The sequence below is a fragment of the Perna viridis genome, chromosome 8, assembly GCF_037379345.1.
Source record: "Perna viridis isolate PV_CMFRI_1.1 ecotype Kerala chromosome 8, ASM3737934v1, whole genome shotgun sequence".
Classification (NCBI taxonomy): domain Eukaryota; kingdom Metazoa; phylum Mollusca; class Bivalvia; order Mytilida; family Mytilidae; genus Perna; species Perna viridis.
In genome coordinates this window covers 18005891-18028483 of record NC_142452.1, presented here as the reverse complement: position 1 = coordinate 18028483, position 22593 = coordinate 18005891, and the positions used below count along the sequence as shown (strand labels likewise).

The 22593-nt window shown below is 32.7% G+C and overlaps 1 protein-coding gene across 1 annotated transcript; it reads left to right on the top strand.

The window, feature by feature from the left end:
• Positions 1-14621: 14621 nt before the first annotated feature.
• LOC148609603 (vitelline membrane outer layer protein 1 homolog) lies at positions 14622-18318 on the top strand. Its single transcript, XM_088543132.1, has 4 exons — positions 14622-14793; positions 15284-15390; positions 16223-16411; positions 17969-18318. The coding sequence occupies exons 1-4, from the start codon at positions 14622-14624 to the stop codon at positions 18218-18220; spliced, it is 720 nt and encodes a 239-aa protein (XP_088399258.1). The 3' UTR covers positions 18221-18318.
• The last annotated feature ends 4275 nt before the right edge of the window (positions 18319-22593 follow it).

Genomic DNA, 22593 nt, shown 5'->3' with positions numbered 1-22593 from the left:
TTATTATACCCAATTGAAAAGTGTATAGTGATATCTGTTTTTTTCATCTGTAAATATGCTCATACTTCCGTTACACATGGGACTATCCTTCTCCATTCCGTTTAACCTACACTGCTGAACGAATTTGCTTTTTTTTTTGTTGTATCCAATAAAGCTAACTCCTGGAATAAGACCTTTCTGACCCAAATATCAAAGTATTCACTCATTTATTAAAAAATCAAGATTTTGTGTTTTCTTCCGGTTCTTGAGATGTATTACAATTTTGTGACTCAGTTGATTTTGCATTGTCGTTATTGTTTATTTTAGAATATTCATCTCGCACGCACCATGGTTACTCGATGCCTGATGGTTCTTGATTATTCATCATTGTACTCTTTGTCCTAAGATATGTATTTATTAAAGATATGTGTTTGTCTTTAAATAGGTCTAGTGTGACAATTGAGTGAAAAATGTCGTTAAATCTCATACCTTACCATTTGATAATTTTATACGTATCAACTTCCTTATAGTTAATATCAAATGTTCGCTGGTGGAGTATGCGTAATATATTAATTGAATTTAATACAAAATGTGAACGAGTGCATATCAAGCTAAATAATCAAATTACTGTTTTTCGATCTGTCAAACTCAGCCTTAGCAATAATATAATTTGCCATTACCATGATAAATCCTATCTTATCAGATTTAACATTTTTGAAATTAAATTTTCTGAAAATTATTTCTTTACTATAGGGCACCATACATGTATATGCATATGCACACAATTTTTCTGTATATCGGAATGCAAATAAAAGGAAATTTTATATACTTTCAAAAACATTTATAACCAAAGACAGTACGAAAGAAATTAAACAGCAGACACTTCGGAAACTGAAAATATGGACACAACAATAACTGCAGTTTTACTGATAGAAATGACAAGAAAATGGATTAAACGTGTAATAAATATAATCTTACAATTGATTATGTTATCATTTTATCATATTTGTGTTTATACAACAACTGACAGTGTTATTATTTTACCTTATTTATGCTTATAGTTGGTATTAAATGTTTCCTTGGCTAAAACAGAATGATACCCAGTGCATTCCACACCGAAAATTAATATTCCCGTGCTACGAATTGTAAAACCAGCTTAATAAAAGTAGAAGATTTTAATAACAGAGGCAACTCCATCCAAACTGATTTTTCCTCTGCTTTCTGTACCTCTTGAGGCTGTTTGTGATATTATGTAAAACTCATGAAAGACGAATATAATCTTGACTGAATACAAATTAAGAAAAATAGCTAAAAATATACCTATGACTCAACCTTCAAAATAATATGATAGAATAACTTAGACGCGCTTTAATATTTATTATTATCGACTCTTTTGACAATGGGTGTTCATACTTAAAACAAACTACATCAAATATCAAGAAAAACTTGAATCTTTTTTTCTCTGTCTTATCTGATTTACAATATAATGTATTATTTATCTTTTCGCATTATCTCGTTAATATAAAATAAACTTTATTCCAAAATCGTTATTGGAATTTCAATATGATAGCATGAGAAGAATTGATAAAATTAAATAGTGTCAAACATTGTATTAGATTACTGGAAATATCTACTATTATTGAATTCGAGAATATCTGATGGATATCTTTATCAGACAAGAAAAACAAAACTACTATTAATTCTGGAAGATCCTAACCTTATAAGGTACCACCGAATGCTCATCACATGCAAAATACTAATACCTAGCAAACAGTGCTTCAAAGAAGACATTAGGTAATTAGAGCATGTCAAAAACCAACAAAAAAAAATGTTTAATGTCGAGTTAAGAAAATTTTAAAGACCACATGCCATAAAAAATATGATTAATTCTAGTTTTAAAGTACAGTTAAAATCAGTTGAATTGTTCCTGTTTTGCTAACACCAAAAAGAATAAATAAAAAAGACATATTCACATGCAAATTCCATATCATGTGAACCACCTAGACATCTAATCATGTTATTCGACAGTGACATGTCATATGAACCATCCACACATCTACTCACGTTATTCAACAGTGACATGTCATATGAATCATCCAGACGTCTACTCACGGTATTCAACATTGACATATCATGCCTTTTGTCAATTATTACAGACACATCTTCGTATTTACAATTGGAGTACATATTGATAATTTACTTGCTTCCGTCGTACTGGCAGAAAATTAATTTCACTTAGAAGATTTGTAATTTGTAAACTTATGATGCCTGTATAGTATTTAAAATTTTTAACCAAATTCTTTTGTAGCCCTTTAATAAAATGTAAATATTTAAAAACAATTCTTTTGTAGGCTTGATGTACATTTCGAGTTATGACTCTTTGTTTGTTTTTTTTTATTTTCTCTCCGAAAGAAGATTACGTGTTATTTGTGTGATACTAATGATTAATACTTGTTCAGCAGATTCTTTGAATTTTCAAAACAAAAATCAAAATGCGGTAATCAAATGCTTGTATTTCGAAAGGTTGAATAAGCCGGGTTTTCCAGAAAGACTGTCTCATCGATTAAGATCACGGCCCACGTTTTTGTCGTATAAGTTTCATCGTATAAAACAAATGTTTAATATTTGCGAGTCAGCTTTGATTTAAGACACCCCGGGGGATGGTGATTAATCTAACACAAGGAAATGCAGCTCGGTAAATAACACACTTTATTTTTAAGGAGTTTTGGCATTAAATGGGTTGTTTCTTAGTGTATGACTTGAGATTAACCACTGTTCTGAACCCCGCATGTAACAAATTGAAATTGATTATACACACAATGAATGCGTGACCTACTGGTTTGGAGTTGACATGCCAGTAAACTGCTAGTAGTCCTATCATTGTGCATTTTTGTGACGTATAGTCAGTTTCTTTTTTTATGTTTCAACATTGGACCAAGACATTTTTTCATTGATTTTTAGGTATGTTAGTTGTATAATATTTTTTTCCACACTGGTCAGTTTTAAAAGGGATCATGCCAAAATACTTTAATCCCACCGCATTTCTGCGCTTGTCCTAAGTCAGAAATTTCTAGCTCCAGTATATGAATGTCATGCTTCGTTTTCACTTTCAGTTTACTTTATGTTTCTGGGGTATATAGAGGCATTTTTTTCGCTCTACCTGTGTATAATTTTTGTTTTGGGGCCAGCTGCAGCCTGCCCGGTGATGTGATAATTTGCTCGTTGGTCATTGAAGACCCATGGGTGGCCTTGAGCTGATAGTATTCATCCCCGGGGGGGGGGTTGACTCTTTGACATATTCACTATATTCATTGTCTTTATAACAAGAAAAGATCAATCGAAAGAAGTTTAAATACCCTTGGTTGAAACAAGAGAACAAATCCAACAGTTTTACATATATATCACGGTGCGGAATTTTTCGGGATTTTTTTCTGCGTTGGTGGACTAACGGTAATCAGTTAAGAGCTGTCTGTGATAACAAATCTCTACAATTAAAATTAAATGAAAGATAATAAAAAAGCTGATCGGTAATTCTTTGCAGTAAATATACAACAGAATAATGTAAAATCAAGCCTTTCGTTTGGCACAAGTTCCCTTCAAAAGCACGTCCTGGCAAACCCAGCAATTCGCGCAAAACTGGAGGGCACACTTAAAATTTAGCTGCAACTGTTTAAGAAATTTTACATTTATTTCGTTTTTTTTATTCTAAAACAATATCAAATGAATATTTGAAAAGAAAACATCAATTTAATTTAACTGATTTAAAAATAAAACCTTTTATGGAACATTTACGGCAAAAAATGTAATAAATGACTATTATTGGGACTTTTAAAGTTTTTGAATAATCGACTAAAACCCCCCCTTTAAGATTTATAAACAGTAATTTTTTTTAAATTATTTTTGTTTTCAATTTATTCAGCAATAAGAAGAAAGATCTTAGGTATTAAGGTTCAAAAGACCTAAAGGAAATAAATATGAAAAAAATTATAAGAATAATTATAATAATGCTGCACGTCGTCACTATAAACCTTACAATCAGAAGAACAGATTTATTAAGTTTCTAATATTGTAAGCGACTTCTCGCACTCATAATTTCAGTACTGTGCACTCGTGTATAATTTGCATTATTATGTATTACTGCACCCCTTAAACTGCTGGTCAGTGCCGAAGAACCGTCAATTGTTACTTCATACGTGATCAAAATGTACTTCGTGAATACCATACATGTACATATGTTCTACGTCTGCTTTTTTTGTATGAGAGCTGGAAATATTAAAAGGTGAAATGATTGATCAGCATTCAACTTTCTGTAATATAGATGAGACACGCCTAGTCTCCGAATTCTTTTGATTGAGAAACATTCGGGTCATCACGGTTATCTTATTTGAAATAGAGCATATCGCAAATTCGCTTGAGGTTTGCCGATCTTAGCCGATTGACGAAATGTTGCTTTACACAACAAAGTTAAAAATTCAAAGTCGGTACATATAAAGAATTACAACGCAATCTCTAATAAGCTTTTAAAACCGACATAAGCTTTTAAAAAGTTCTAAAATGTCAAGTGTATGTTCGAAAAAAGAATACTTATTTTGCACGATATGTCAAAAGATGTGAAATGGAAAAGAACATGAATGTATATTATCAATCGAACTTAAATCTTCAAGTTTCAGCTCACTAAAATTAGTAATAAAATTTGAATTCTGAACCAATTCCATACACATATATCTACGCCAGGGTTAATGGTGAATATGAGTAAACCACTGATTGATTGGGAGTTAATATCAGTAGATCGTTGAATTCACTTGGATGCTGAAAGCAAGCCAAAATCAGTGGCATAGACTATTTGACGATAAGCGACTTTGAAGACTTCAGTCTTTGATTTCACATTGGTTCTGATATAATATAAGGTGTATAAAGGGTGGCCTAGTCTTTGGAAGAGTAATCAAGGGAACCAAGGTTATAGCGGTAATCAAAAGAGTGTATCCCAGGGACAAAGACTAGACATGGAAAACAGACATACACAACAAAGAACATTAAGTAACTCAAATCATACATACAAAGTAACAAAAGCAAATGAGCAACTCGGACTCCACTAAAACCTGGGAGCATGGACCAGATGCACCGGTAGGCTAAGCATCATCTGCTTTTCTAGAAACACCCGCCGAGTTGCTCATAAAGTCAAGTCCGAGGTAGACAAACGAGGAAAGGAAAATCATGACCCTTTGAATAAACCAGTTTTTCCATATCTTTTTATTTTGTCTGTTGAGTTACTCAGTGCTGCCATTTAATTTGACCCGCAAATTAAAGGGATAAGTGTAAACAATTCAGAATTTTTAATCAGTCAATACGCCGACGACTCGTCTTTGATTCTTGATGATGATTTACAGTCTGTTAATAAGGCATTAGATTTAATTGAGCCTTACTCTACTTGTTCTGGGTTGAGAGCTAACTTTGATAAAACACTAGCTGTATGGATAGGGGCTCGAAGGAGCTGTGGAATGGAGCTTCCGACAAAAACTACTGTAAAATGGAATCACTCAGGTTGTTTTAAGTTACTTGGGATTCAGTATTCTCTTTCAAAACAAGAGAAATATATTGATAACTTCACTCAAAATATCACTAAGATAAAGAAACTTTTAAAAAATTGGTCATTAAGAAATATATCACTAGTAGGAAAAATTACAGTCATAAAATACATGGCTTTACCCATTTTTAGTGCAATCAGTTCTTCCTGATCCACCGGGGCACATTATTAAGGAAATTCAAGACATATTCTTTAACTTTCTTTGGAATAGTCAAGTTGATAAAGTTAAGCGAACCACGGTTGTGGGAGTTTACGATGAGGAAGGGCTAAAGATGCCTCATATCCTGTCTTTCATGCATGCTTTAAAACTTTCTTGGATTAAGAAAATCTTGGATCCAAATAATGCTGCCCCATGGAAAGTCCCACTGGCTGATATTTTAAACAATCATGGCCAAGAAAAGTTTTGGTTTTATACTAAAAGTGCACTAAACAATTTTTCAAATAGATTAAATCCATTCTGGAGAGATGTTGTTAATATATGGGCATCTATTAAAGAAGATCCATCCACAGCCCCTGAGCATATAATTTTTCAACCACTTTGGAATAATAGTAATATTAAGTTTGGTGGACCACCCATACCTTTTTCTCGTTTTGCTAAACCAGAACTATTTTTTGTAAATGATATGATAAAAGAAGCTGGAATGTTTCTAACCCCACAAGAATTACAAGAAAAATATGATATAGCACATAACTTTTTAGAATATCACAGTTTGGTGCATGCTATCCCACAAAGGTGGAGAAATTATTTAATTGATAATAGAGTCGAAAGACTTGAAAATATCACAAATAAATATATATCTCTAATTCGTGTCAACCAGAAAGTTGTGAGACCTTTTTATAATATTCTTTTGGAAAGATGTTTTGAATCACCTAAAAAATCTAAAAACAAATGGATTAGAGATCTGGGACTAGTGGAGGATGAAAACTTTGAAATTTACTATGACATTCCATTTAAAACCCTACTTAGCACAAAACTGCAATCATTTCAATATAAAATAAATTTAAGAATTTTATATACAAATAGTCTTCTTTTGAAATGCAAACTCTCTGAGACAGAGCTATGTAGCTACTGTTTTGAGACAAAAGAATCCTTAATTCATTTATTCTTTGAATGTAATTTAGTGCGCACTCTTTGTCTCCAGCTTAGGGATGAACTGAGATCAAAATGTAATATTACAATGGATATCACTCCAATATCATACACATTAGGTTATCCCCCTTTTTATGAAAATTGTGAAATATTGAATACGTGGCTCATAATCATTAGATATTACATTTATGTTTGTAGAATCCAAAAACTGAATTGGACAAAATGTTTGGAGACCTTAAAATATTTTAGAGATATTGATCTAAAATCATTATATCTATGAACAAACCGACAGTCTCTATTCACCAAGTTAAAATGGCAATCTATAGACAATCTTTTTCAGTCCGATGAGTGAATTTTTACAAGTCATATGTTGTTGAATGAAAAAATAGTATAAAACCAGTTTACCATATATACTTTATGTAACATACATGTTTTTTCTCATACACTTTTGTTTTGTGTTAATACCATAAAATGTCACTTTTGATCATAATAAAATATATTTGACAAAAAAATAAATCAGTTTTCATGTTGCAGATGGATACACCATAACCATTCACGTGTTCATGATGACGACCATAAAACTTCTGTAGTGATGACATCAATCTTGTAGCAACATAACCCTGTTCCAGAAGCCTATTTGTTAGAGTTCTAGCTCGATACAAAACGTCTCCGTAGTTTCGGCAAGCTCTGGCATAACGTATGAGTTGTGATATGAACACTCCATACGCAATTGCTGAAGGGATGTTGCCACAGATGAAAGGAAAGTTGACAATTTTGAATGAAAAGTCATCACATTTGTCGTAAAGTTTGGTCAATAGTTTTCCTTTACCATCGATTTCTAAGTGTAGGTCAAGATATGAGGCTGACTTTACAGTGTCTGTAGTATCCTTTATCTCAAGTTCTTTTGGATAGATGCGATGTATCAAAGCACTTCAATTGGGATTGTTTAAAGATAATACATCAACTTTATAGCGGAAACTGAGATCAAAGGATCTAGGTAAACGATATTCTTTCTTTCGGATCAGATCAGCTATAAAATCAGACTCATAAGAGTGAAGGAAAAGGTCAACAAGTAAAGGAGCACAATTTGTTCCCATTGGAATGCCGACCGTTTGTTGAAAAACACGTCCACCACATTGAACAAATATGTCGTAGATTAAAACTTCCAGCATTTTTTAAACATCTTCCTCTGTATATTTGGAAGATGATTTGGCATTATTTCTTACAAAATATGAGGAATCTCTACCAAGAACTATATATTTGTATCTAGGTGTACCATCTTTTTTTGAAAAAAACATCGATGTATAATGTTGTTTGTATGGATTCTTGTGGAGTTTAGGAATCTAGTACATAGACGGTAAATTACAATCATCGTCTTTGGTCTTTTCGTCCACAATTTCTTCTTTGAATAGTGTGGTAGCAGTATAGGTCTCATCACTGCTATTATTTTCTACGTCTACCTCTGATGATAAACATAGGATGTAAAACGTTGTGCAGACAAAATCAATGTTGTTTTGGGCTTTGTCTGCTGGTACGACAACATATTTGTCATGTATAGTAGACAATGTTTTTGCTACATCGGGGTCTTTGAAAACCAATCTAGCCTTGGCACTCATTGACCTACTTAAAACATGCATTCGTTTCAAAATTAAAAACCTTACGGCCTTTAACCACTCTAACAGAGAATCAATGTCTTCTTAATCTCGTTTTATCAATTTTCGGACATAGTCCTCGACGGCATCCATAAGAACTTTAAAGTTATAATTCCAATTTATGGAGCGTGGTTCACAGTACTTGGGACCTTTAGAAAGGATATTACGCAGAGATTCGTTTTCGATGATGGTTAAATCTCCTGTAACGACGTGACGAGAAGGATCATATTTGAATGGAGAGTTTTTGCAAGAACATTCAGGTGGTTCAGCCTTGAAGTCCTCAACCTCGAGGTTCTGCAATAGCCTATTATAATCGAAAAATTTTTTATGCACTGAGTGAAGTATAGGAATATGAAATAATTGGTATGGATTTGTCTTTGAAATATGGGGGGATTTTGTTGGTAACGTTTCTGTGATGGAGGATGATAGCCAAATTAATTGCATCTATACCTTTGTTGACAAACGGTAGTAGAAGAAATGATCGTTTTTCTTTATTTTGACTTTTCACACAAACTGGTTTAAAGAGTCTGTGGAAACCAATATCCAAAATGATGGCCACAAGTCTGTATAATGATGAGCTGGGGTCAGAAACAGGAGTGTCAAGACTTGTTTTGTAAAGGGAGTGTAGTAAAGTGAGAGGTACAGAATAAAGTTTGGTTCTAATGTGATGAAGTCCAAGAGGTTTTTGTGTGAAAGGAAGGAGACCATCTATGGAGACATCATGTAACTTAGGTGATGTGTAGTGGCGATTGCCATGACTCTTTTCCTGTCTTGGATTTTTTGTCAAATAAATTCATCACATTTATGCTATTGTTATATTGCTTTGGAAGGTTTCCTATACTTTTGATGTTTTCATTGCATCCGTAAGGTATTGTAGTACCTAGTCTGCGTATCCAGTACTACTCCCTTTCCCTACGATAATTTTTACTTAAAACGGGACTGTTCGTAGGATGGTAATTTTTTTTTCTAAAATACAAACTATCATAGAGAGGATTGAATGATCTTTTTGATGGAAGTGTTGATAAACTGTCGACAATTTGGTGGTGTTAATTCCCGAACGATGACCGCACATTCTTTTGTTTAATCGCTCTTGCGTTTCTCCGACATATACTAAACCACATAAGTTGCATTCTAATCCATACATTAAGTTTGTTGATTTGTAACTTAGGTCATCGTGACTTCTTGTATGGACGGTTTTGTTTGTAAAGGAACTAGAGAAGTTACAGTCGGATAAAAGAATGTTGCATGTTTTGCAACATTTGATACCACATTTTGATATGGTACAAATGTGATTCGTCATCGTTATAGTCAAATATATCATTTAAAGTGGTAGAACATGGTTTGATAATTTTGAAATAGTCAGAAGTTTTGCACAGGAATAGATGGTCTGCAGACTGAACGTGTGATTGTGATTGGGTACTTTTAGTTGAAATGGTCGGGGCACTTTCCATACCAGATATGAGTGTGCTAAGATTACCATCTGGGGACACCACATTCTTACAAGACAACAGAGTGTCCGATCTGCTGTCAGGTTCGGACCTTGTTTATACTGGGCGACGTCCGAGCCAGTTTTTCATTCATTCCTCTTGTTAAAACCATTAATCAAAAAATATATTACTGGGTTGATGACACCCTCAGGCACAAAATCATGAATTTAAAAAAAATGTATTACTGGGTTGATTATACCCTCTGGGAAAATATAAAAAAACCTTGTTAAAATGGCTGGCATTTCGTAAATATTGTATATTGTAAATCATGCCTCATTTGTGATGATTACATCTATGTCACTTTCAAATATTGTTACTTTTATTTCTAATGATTTGTATTCAGATAAAATTGCGCGTTAATGCATTTGTTTTTTCTTTCGTCGGCCTCTAATGATTTTAGCACGATACGACAAGAAATACTTTAAATTTGAGTTGACATGCTAATTGAAAATCATATTTTTTCTAAAACTAGACAATTAGAAATACTTTAATTTGATTGTGCTTCAATCGATTGAACATCACTCGGTTATTAAGTGAATGAATTAACGGTGCGTATTCATAAAACTTTTCAAAGATTCGATTACGATGAATGTGTGCGTATGTGTTACATGGGATTACTTTACTTTATTTTATTTTTTCATAAACTGCGCATGGTGAGTTGCTAAATTCTTTACACATCGACGGTTTGCAGTTTTTAAAGTCTACTTATGTAGTGGACTAATAAACATTTTAACATCAAAGATAGATAAGGTAACGTGGAATTTGTTCTTATGTTAAAAAAAGCTTGGATTATTTTAAATTGAACTAATGATAATCAAAACTTATGCTAATTCATTGTGCTTCAGAATAAAAGATAATTAACTGTTGTTTGATTGAACTACATTGCTAACAATGACCGTCAATATTTGATTCCATAGCGTTTCATAATTTCCGCTAACACTTGTGAACTTTTGCCTGTACCTTGGACCATATCATTCATACGAATATCAGGAACAACTCATATTGACCAGATTACACCTAGAATACTCCATTTTAAATGTCGGGAGGAAGGGAGATTCATTTTCAACTAATCTCCAAACCCCAAAGTAATTTTTAAATGTCCTCCGGATAACCAAAATAGTCATTGAAACTGGTTCTTGGTTTCCTTCTGAAATAATTCCTTTTATGAGATATTTTATTTCCTAACTTTTTTGTCAAACATCCCATAGATTTTATAGTCTCTAATACACTTCACTCTGATTTAATTATGTAACTGATATTGACGTCTCAGTATTAGTTGGAAGTTAGTGTCTGTCCAGTTTATTTGACTCATGTCAAAGTTCATTAGAGGTATTGGGCCAAATACATTTTTTTATTGTTCGTACATTGATAGATTATTATTTCTAATAATAACAATGCACTAAAGATCCATTTAATTTGCATGTGAAAAGTAACAATATTTGAAAGTGACAAATGAGGCATGATTTACAATATACCATATTTACGGAATACCAGCCATTTTAACAAGATTTTGTAAAATCCTCCAACACATGACAACCTAATTGGCAGTCTCATAGGAAAAAGAAATAACAGCAGTTAACCGTTTTCTTTTTAACTTTAAATATTTTCACTTCGGTAAGTGTATTAGTAGTTTGAATAAAGCTATTTAAAAGTATCCAAGTTAGTACTTACCGCAGCTCCAATAAATCTAATATTTTGATTTAAAGTTTACTGCTGTCCATTGTTCCTATCGGACAGTAAACCAGTCTGTCGATTTAGAGAGTTACTTCCATTCGCTTATGATTAACAATAAAAAAGTGAGGTGGGTAATAAAAAAAGACTTTTAGATTCAATGACAGTTCTAAAAAAACAATACAACTAACTACCGCAGCTCCAATACATTAAATATAAAAATTTGAATTCTACTGTTGTCCATTGCTTCAAACGAACGATTAACCAGTCTGTCTAGTTGGAGAGTTACTTCCCTTTGGTTTTAATTAAAAAAACGATGTGAAAGTCGGAAATATGAAAAAGGTTTATTTTGGTTATATTCAATTACAGTGACGCATCATTTTCTTAAATTTCCATACTAATACTAGAATATGTGTAGATCTATTAATTTTTCCTGACGGTTATGTTTATCATCATATCGTCAATTCAACAATACACAAAGCATTTGTTTGATACCATGGAAAATAAGCCTTTCTTAACCCCTTTAAAAATCTCTATTCGGCTACACATACAGTTTGATTTTTTGGATTCGATAAAAAAATTCGATACTAGAACAAACCAATTTGATTTAGTTCTGCGTAATATGACAATAGAAACAAAATAGCTATAATAATATTTCTTTCAGTTGACTGTCTAAAATATCGAAAGTTTTAACAAACCCAACCTAATAGACAGGGTGGGTTTATGCATGAAAAAAGTAAGGTTAACATTTTCATTAACATTAAGATAATATTGATTGTACGCTCCTTTAATTAAAGTTATAACTTCAAAGTTCTTATGAATGCCGTCGAGGACTATGCAAGAAAATGGATAAAACGAGAACAAGAAGACATTGGTTCTCATTAGGTGGTTAAAGGTCGTGAAGTCTTTAATTTTGCAACGAATAAAAGTTTTAAGTAGGTCAATGCGTGCAAATGCTACATCAATTTTCAAAAACCCCGATGTAGCAAAAACATTGTCTACTATACATGACAAATATATTGTCGTACCAGCAGACAAAGCCCAAAACAACATTGTTTTTGTCTGCAAAACGTTTAACACCAAACGTTTATTATCAGAGGTATTAGTAGAAAATAATAGTAGTGCTAAAACCTATACTGCTACCACACTCTCTAAATAAAAAATTGTGGAAAATCACGAATCTGTGCTATCCTCTTTTGGTCTCTCTACCAAGGACGATGACTGTGATTTACCGTCCATGTACTGGATTCCTTAACTCCACAAGAACCCATACAAACAACGTTACATAGCTCACAGCTGTCAAAAGCGTTTGCAGTCCTACCACAATACTTGTTACAGCCGTAGTGGTATTAATTCAATGTGGATCCTGAAAAGTTCCAAAGATCTTTTAGAGACAATCGGTTCAAGATTATTATCTGAATATAATAACATTAAAATCTATGATTTTTCAACACTGTATACTTCCATTCCCCATACTCAGTTAAAATCTCGACTTAAAACATTATACATCGTTTTCTTTCCAAAAAAGATGGTACACCTAGATACAAATATATAGTTCTTGGTAGAGAAATAATTCCAAATCATCTTCCATATATACAAAGGAATATGTTTACAAAATGCTGGAATTTTTAATCGACAACATATTTGTTCAGTGTCTGCTCCTTTAGTTGCTGACCTATTCCTTCACTCTTATGAGACTGATTTTATAGCTGATTTGATCCGAAAGAAAGAATATCGTTTGGCTAGATCCTTTAATCTAAGTTTCCGCTATATAGATGACGTATTATCTTTAAACAATCCTAATTTCGGTGATTTGATACATCGCATCTACCCTAAAGAACTTGAGATAAAGGATACTACAGACACTGTGAAGTCAGCCTCACCTACACTTAGAAATCGATGATAAAGGAAAACTATTGACCAAACTGTACGACAAATGTGATGACTTTTCATTCAGAATTGTCAACTTTCCTTTCATCTGTGGCAACATCCCTTCAGCACTTGCGTATGGAGTGTTCATATCACATATCATCATATAACATACGTTATGCCAGAGCTTGCCGAAACTACGCAGACTTTTTGTATCGCGCTAGAACTCTAACAAATAGGCTTCTGGAACAGGGTTATGTTGCTACAAGATTGAAGTCATCACTACAGAAGTTTTATAGTCGTCATCATGAACTCGTGAATCTTTGTGGTGTATCCATCTGCACCATGAAAACTGATTTATTCAACGGGTCATAGTTTTCCTTTCCTCGTTTGTCTACCCCGGACTCGACTTTTTATGAGCAACTCGGCGGGTGTTTCTAGAAATGCAGAGGACGCTTACCCTAGCGGTGCATCTGGTCCATGCTCCCAGTTTTAGTGGAGTCCGAGTTGCTAATTTGCTTTTATTACTTTGTATGTATGATTTGAGTTACTTTATGCTTTGTTGTGTATGTGTGTTTTCCATGTCTGGTCTTAGTCCCTGGATTTTATTCTTTTGATTACCGCTATAACCTTGGTTCCCTTGATTACTCTGCAAAACTTTCAACACAAAAATAATTATAGTTGTTATGTGGCTTAGTTGATTATGAAACCAAAAAAAAAATGTAAAATGAAAGTACATACTAGTACAAAACATTAATCGGCTTTCATTAAAGAAAAAGAATGTCCAAATTGTCGGCCTTACAATCTTCTTTAGGTGCTAACAGCAGAACACAAGAGGTGAAAAAACAACTGTTAATCAATACCAAAATAGAAGAGCCCACTTATTTTTTCATTAATCAAAGGTGATTAAATAATAGAATCAAAACGCAAGTATAATTACAATGTCAGTTGTGTTAAAGAAACCTTGGATATAATTAACATGGTTAAATATTCATAGGGTTATCGTTGTATAAGTCCTACTGACGTGTGCACTTGCTTATTTAAACTACTTCATCAGGCTTCATCAAGAAAAATATCGATAACACTTTCTTCAGTTTAAAATTTTATTTTGACTATACCAGAGGCTAGTATAAATTACTACACTCATGGACAAAACAATCATATTAATTTTTCGGCTTCTTCTTCTACAAATATCTTATTTGTACGCCATCTGTACAAAAAAGCATAACTTATACATGCAAAGGCTTGATGTACAAATAATAACGTCGAGAACTGTATCAGTGGGTTATATGTCTGGAGTTGCATGCGCAGGGAAATGTTCAGAGCTGGGCGATAAATGTTGCAAAGCAACTTATATCAGGTCTACGAACGAATGTAGAATAGGATTGACTGGTTGCTGTACTATACTGGAGGAACCAGCGCCAGGAGCCTCCGTATTGCAGTTAAAACCAACTAACGAAGGTAAGTTTCTTCCCAAAGTTGTGTTCAATTCATTCAACTAATCAGTAGAATATAGAAATTTTCAGGCCTCCGATACTTGAGGGGATTAATATCAAGCAAGCAGAATATCTTGAACAAATATAAAATTCTATTTAATATAACTTCGTAACACGCTAGCTCCCAAAAAGGAGGTGTTTACTATTTGTTTTTATTAAACATCTTGCTAAGTTAACTTATTAATTTTCAAATTGGAAATGAAATTCGCTATAACCATTTGAGTATAGTTTCGGATGCTGTACAGTTTTACTCAATCTATCGACATGTAATATTATTGAGACCTTTTTTCTTGCCTGTTTTGTAATCAAAACAGATTTTAATGTAAGAAATACGTTTGTTTTAATCTAATTTAAGGACTAACACTAATAAGTTTTAAAATTACAGATCTTTATAAAGCATTTGTTCTTTAAAGATCTCAGACAGAAATGTTTTAGTATTAAGCCTTTTATTTCAGAGTCTCTGGCTGATCCACTGGTTGTTTCAAATGGCGTAGATATCGGAACTTGGATGGAAGAAGATTATTGCAACAAGGGCCACTATGCCATTGGCTATAAGATAAAAGTAATAATATGCTTATTTAATGACACTGAATATTATCTTAAGATATATAACGCATTTGTAATTTTTTACGTGGTATCAGCCCATAATGCTGAACAAAGTATTTAGTATTTGTTTTTATTTTTAATTAATCTGATGGAACAAAATGCAAACGAAGGTCGCATTACTTGCATCCATATTAAGTTAGAACGCTTTATACATCATATCCATCGAAATATTATGTTCTTGATTTTACAATGCCGAAGCATTGGAGCATAGCCCTTTTGAAATCGAAATACGAAAATACCTCAATACAAATTATTAAATGCATCTTCCGTCTGTTTATAATAGCTTTATGACGTGTTAGATATTAATACTAAATGAGTCGCTAATTAAATTTAACTATAACTAGTTACACTGTGCTGACATTTTTCATCCCGGTGGAGTTGTTCTCTCTTTCACATATCCATTCTCGTTTTATTCGTATTAAATTTTCACACTTAAACGAGAAAAATTGTCATTTGGGATAATTAAACTTTGAAATTTATTTTCTGTAACAATTAATTTTACTTAAACAATACCAAATGAAAAACTTTAAAGTAAAACAATCATACGTCTCTAAATACCTTATATATGCTTACGGTCTGTAGTTATTAACAATTATTTTAACTGTCACAAATTTGGCTTATTACGCTCACACTTACACAAACTCGTTTTTATTGACCTTCATGCATTTTCTGTTTTGACTTGTAGTATATAATTATCTCATTTGCCCATTTGACTACGACCTTAGGATACCAATGACTACTTCAAAAGTGGATAAAATTATTAATGATTAATATAATTATTATTATAGGGTGAGCATTTCAAGCCTGATTATACTGGAACCAATATTGTAGAGATAATATGTGGATCAAAAGTAGGATATTCATGCGATGATAGTGTTTCTTCAGGCAATGGTTTATGGGTTGACTATGAGAGGCATATCTTATGCCCACAGAAAACCTTCATGGAATCATTTAGCATTCAAGCCGAGGAATATAAGGTGTTATTTTCAAAATATGTTTCCGATGTTTTTCTAAAATATGTGTGCATTCATAATTTAATATTTTTTTTCTTTATTTTTTCTCTTTCCTCTCAATTCAGTTTTCTTTTATAAGCTCCCGATGGGAGCGTTTATGGTTTTTTTATCAACTTTGTTCTGAATACTTATGGCAAGAAAAAGCATCAGTATCTGGTTTCTACGTTCATTTTCAGGAGCTGAAAAACAGCATAATGGCAGCTTCATTTGCGTATACTTGTATATATTCAATTGAGAGCCAAACCAATCTCGGAAAATATTCGCTAGTTTCGATAATTAAATACAAATCCAATCATGGTTTTCCAAGATAGGGCCTGCAGTATGGCACCCTGATGCTTACAATTACGTAATCAATATTACCCATAATTCTCGGGTAATAAAAAATGCGAAACGAAACGAAAAGACAATAATCGATAAAAGAAAGAATCGAAACGAAACGATTCGATAAAATGAATCAAATCGTAATAAAAAAAACACAATTAAATGTTACAAATCGAAACAAAATGAAGCGAAACTTAATTAAAAGAAATATTTAAAGAAGTTTCGCAAGTTATAAATACCATAATGTTAACCAGAGCCGGACAATTCGGACCCAAACACATTTCGGACCGTGGCAATACCAATTATAAGTTAAGAATGCCGGACATTTCGGCCAATAGACATATCAGACCATGACAATTAGTTTAATACTTTAGGGCATATATCATTACAAAATGTACCATATTTGAAGGTTATAAGTATAATATATCAAATCACAGTTGACAAAAATTATAAAAGTTGTTTTTAATTCATGTTTCTTCTGGAACGTTAAAAGGTTTCACCTTCATCATATTATTTGAAGTCAAAAGTTTAAGAGACAATTTGGTAAAACTTACTACATGTAATTTTCCAGTGTCATCTGATTTATATAGCATATGAATTCAGGATTTAAAAACGTTGCGGTGATTAATGAGGTTATAACAATTATTTACTCAGAAAATCAAATACTTAAATGAAAGGAAAATTAAACAAACATTCCGAGTTCCAATTAGAAAAAAAATAAGGATAGGTGTCTGTCGGAGACTTTCTAGAAACACCTTTTACTATAGCGGAATACTAACCACTAGATGCGAGCCAACCACAGATCATTTTGAATCTAAATAAAGATTAAACTGTGTTATTGTGATTGGTTTTTCAGGCAGACCTGGAGAACTGCTTTTACAAGAATAATTTGACTATTAAAGATTCTCGTTAAAAATGTGTATGATCTTTTCAATGCAACTTTTGATTTTTAGCACGTGAAGCACTAGTATGCAATAAATGACAATTATCTATGATTTAAGTGCTGTAATACTAAATCTGCATTATACTTTACCTACAATGTTGACTTTTTGATATTTCAGTAAAAAGAAATTAATGTTGATGACTCACACGTCATAAAAGTACCACGTGTCAAATATATAATTTGTTCATTACATATCTAAGTACATTCTGTATCAATTTTAGTATCTAATATTTTGCAATTGTTTTCTCTTTCGTAAGGGGCCATTTGCTGATAATTCTGGTCCAAACTGGTTTAAGTTCAGATGCCGTGATCTGCATTCCTTGACAAGTGTCAGCGTTATAGAGGCGACCAATACTGACCTTACATACTTACGTGGTGTGTATGGTAACTGGAGTGATAGTTGTCCTCTTGGAACAGCAATTTGTGGAATTCAGACAAGGATTTTAGCTGCTCAATTTTTAGGTGATGACATCGCTCTGACTGACGCAAAGTTTTTCTGTTGTTTTTAAAATAATACAGTTTGAACATTTATAGATTGTTTTGAGTTTTTCATAATTTTATGTGATGAAAAACCGAGTGTGGGTCATTATACGATTCCATTCAACAGGATCTAACGAATCATGGAATCCAACCATAGGATAAAATAAATTTAGTACTTCCTTTCATAAATGACTCCTCTTTCTTTTCGACAAAATGTTAACAAAACGCCTTTTTTTAATTACTTACATATAAGATGTTATGAGCATATAAGTTTGAACCTCGAGAAGATAACAGAATGTTTAGACAATAACATGTTATTGGTGAATGATACTTACTTGTAGAAAAACTTCTGCAAAATGAATTGCGTATGGTTATCTTTTAATTCGATATAAATAACCAATGTTTTTTTTTTAATTTTTGTTAATGTTGGTATAAGATTCAAGTCATCAATACTGAAGTTTTATGGTCGTCATCATGAATTCGTGGATCGTTACGGTTTGTCCATTCGCACCATGAACACTGATTTGTTCGTCGTGTCATAGTTTTACTTTACTCTTTCGTCTACTATGTACTTGAAATTTTATGGGCAACACGGCGGTTGATTCTAGTAGAGGACGCTTACCCTAAATGTGCACTTTTTTATGCTCCCCAATTTTTTGTGGAATCCCAGTTGCTCATTTACTTTTTCATGTTGCTTTGTATGTATTATTGTTGGTAATTGTTGTGTTCTTTTTTGTGTGTGTCTGTTTTCTATGTTTGGTCTCTCTCGCTGGATAACATTCTTTTGATTTCCTCTAGAATCTTGGTTCCCTCGATTACTCTATAATATAAATTATATACGCAAATTAAACTTTTAAAGTTATTGAAATATGTGTCAGTTGAGGTTTTAACATTTGTAACATATCAATTATCAATTCTGACATACTGATTAGCTGATATGTATAAATTCTATAGCTGTTACTCATGTACAACATAATCATGTTTTCTGTGAGAAGCCCTCTGGGTCTATAAACAATCATATAAAAAAATCTTTGTGGCCATGTTCAGCTGTCTAGTGAGTTAACGTACATAATACGATGCATCTTAATGATAGCTACATTATTTTTTAGTTGTTTACTGATTGAGATTGAAAACTATGTAGTCAATATATAGATATTTGATGCTGGCAAATTCAAAGATACTTTTAAAAATATGGCTTGCTCAATTCACTTGCCAGATATTTTGATTATTATATAATCTTGACAAAAGCATGGTGTTTTGTTTGATAATAGTTTTGCTTAAAAAAAAATTTTGGAAGGCTATATACAGTATATCTATAAGAGATCGCAGGATCACATTTGAAAGTTTTTGAGTCTTTCCGCTTAATTAAGGAGGTAGACCTAGGGTAAGGGACACAACTCTTAAAAATCATCGGAACGTTTGTATTCAGCATTTTACATCAACCTAATATAAGCATTTAATTAACTTGGATTCCCTTTATTCTGCTTCAAACGAAAGCTTGAGAGGCTTTGGTGAAATTGAATATAATTCAAACATAGCACTGATTTCATGTTATGCCCCTTACCTTGTCTACCTCTTTAAGTAAGAAAACTCTTGTAAAGGAATAAAAATTAAGATATCTGAGCTTAAGCACTAATTGATATATGTAAGTTTTTGTATTGGCTTAGATGACGATAAAGCATAAAACACATCTTTTCGAAACGGATTGATGATATTTGTAGATACATCTAATAACTTCCCCTTTTGTGAAGAAAATAATTTTATTTTAAGAAAGTTCGTTAAATAGCAATAAACATTTCGAATTTATGTTCTTAACTTAAACGTGTAAGTCATAAGTTATATAGAATGGCAGAACCTACACTGAAACAATGAGCAACTTAATTAACTGGCATGATGTTCGGCAACCTTGTACCTCGTGATAAATTTAAAGCATTATTAGTTGTCGTAAGTATATATATTGTTTTCAATGTACATTTTTGTATTTCTACACATTGTTTTTGTGTTTTTTTGTTATTTTTGTGACCGAAAACTCTCAGAAATAATGTCTGTTAGGTTTGAACTTGGTCGTTGCTTTGATTTTGATTATTAAGTTTATAGTTCACCTGAACAACCATTTCGTCATAAAATAATGAACGTGTATTAAGTCTATAGTTCACCTGAACAACCACTTCATGGTTAAATAATGAACGTGTATTAAGTCTATAGTTCACCTGAACAACCATTTCATGGTAAAATAATGAACGTGTATTAAGTCTATAGTTCACCTGAACAACCATTTCATGGTAAAATAATGAACGTGTATTAAGTCTATAGTTCACCTGAACAACCACTTCATGGTTAAATAATGAACGTGTATTAAGTCTATAGTTCACCTGCACAACCACTTCGTGGTTAAATAATGAACGTGTATTAAGTCTATAGTTCACCTGAACAACCATTTCGTCATAAAATAATGAACGTGTATTAAGTCTATAGTTCACCTGAACAACCACTTCATGGTTAAATAATGAACGTGTATTAAGTCTATAGTTCACCTGAACAACCATTTCATGGTAAAATAATGAACGTGTATTAAGTCTATAGTTCACCTGAACAACCATTTCATGGTAAAATAATGAACGTGTATTAAGTCTATAGTTCACCTGAACAACCACTTCGTGGTTAAATAATGAACGTGTATTAAGTCTATAGTTCACCTGAACAACCACTTCGTGGTTAAATAATGAACGTGTATTAAGTCTATAGTTCACCTGAACAACCATTTCATGGTAAAATAATGAACGTGTATTAAGTCTATACTTCACCTGCACAACCACTTCGTGGTTAAATAATGAACGTGTATTAAGTCTATAGTTCACCTGAACAACCACTTCGTGGTTAAATAATGAACGTGTATTAAGTCTATAGTTCACCTGAACAACCACTTCGTGGTAAAATAATGAACGTGTATTAAGTCTATACTTCACCTGCACAACCACTTCGTGGTAAAATAATGATCGTGTATATGTTTGTTACAAGGTTGTGGTATGTAGCAATGTTTGAAGCAAAGTTGTCATTTTGTTAGATTTGATTTTATTTTTCTTGGTAGAGATTCCTCATACTTTGTAAGAAATAATTCCAAATCATCTTCCAAATATACGGAGGAAGATGTTTACAAAATGCTGGAATTTTTAATCGACAACATATTTGTCCAGTATGGTGGATGTGTTTTTCAACAAACGGTCGAAATTCCAATGGGAACAAATCGTGCTCCTTTACTTGCTGACCTTTTCCTTCACTCTTATGAGTCTGACTTTATAGTGATTTGATCCGAAAGAAAGAATATCGTTTGGCTAGATCCTTCAATCTCATTTTCCGCTATATAGATGACGTATTATCTTTAAACAATCCTAATTTCGGTGATTTGATACATCGCATCTACCCTAAAGAACTTGAGATAAAGGATACTACATACACTGTGAAGTCAGCCTCATATCTTGACCTACACTTAGAAATCGATGGTAAATGAAAACTATAGATCAAACTTTACGACAAACGTGATGACTTTTCATTCAGAATTGTCAACTTTCCTTTCATCTGTGGCAACATTCCTTCAGCACTTGCGTGTGGAGTGTTCATATCACAACTCATACGTTATGCCAGAGCTTGCCGAAACTACGCAGACTTTTTGTATCGCGCTAGAACTCTAACAAATAGGCTTCTTGAATAGGGTTATGTTGCTACAAGATTGAAGTCATCATTATAGAAGTTTTATAGTCGTCATCATGAACTCGTGGATCGTTATGGTGTATCAATCTGCACCATGCAAACTGATTTATTCAACGGGTCATTGTTTTCTTTTCCTCGTTTGTCTACCCCGGACTTGATTTTGAGCAACTTGGCGGGTGTTTCTAGAAAAGCAGAGCACCTGGTCCATGCTCCCAGTTTTTAGTGGAGTCAGAGTTGCTAATTTGCTTTTGTTACTTTGTATGTATGATTTGAGTAACTTTATGTTCTTTGTTGTGTATGTCTGGTTTCCATGTCTGGTCTTTGTCCCCAGATTACATTCTTTTGATTACCGTTATAACCTTGGTTCCATTGTTTACTCTTTCAACAGTGTGGTAACAAAGCTGTTCGGCACCGACCATTTTTATACTGGGGGTGGGAGCGGCTAGGATTTTCAATGTTGCTAAATAATTTGTTCCTGCTCTTCTCAAAATTATTTTATCGTTTTTTCAATAGCAGATGAATTAATATTTTTTTAAAGAATATGGCAGATTTGTTTTTGCGGGTCAAATTTGCGATAAACAAAAAAATGGAAATATTATATAAATATCAAAGGAGGGGATATGAAAGTAAAGATTCAGATCAATCAGATATTTTATTCTTGTTACGACTAAATAGAATTAAAACTTTTTTTTCA

Bases quoted from the DNA above. Each gene is read 5' to 3' on its own strand.
- LOC148609603 (XM_088543132.1), top strand. From the start codon at position 14,622: ATGTCTGGAGTTGCATGCGCAGGGAAATGTTCAGAGCTGGGCGATAAA. The intron at 15,391-16,222 runs GTAATAATATGC...TTATTATTATAG, and splicing joins CCATTGGCTATAAGATAAAA to GGTGAGCATTTCAAGCCTGA. The intron at 16,412-17,968 runs GTGTTATTTTCA...CTCTTTCGTAAG, and splicing joins TTCAAGCCGAGGAATATAAG to GGGCCATTTGCTGATAATTC.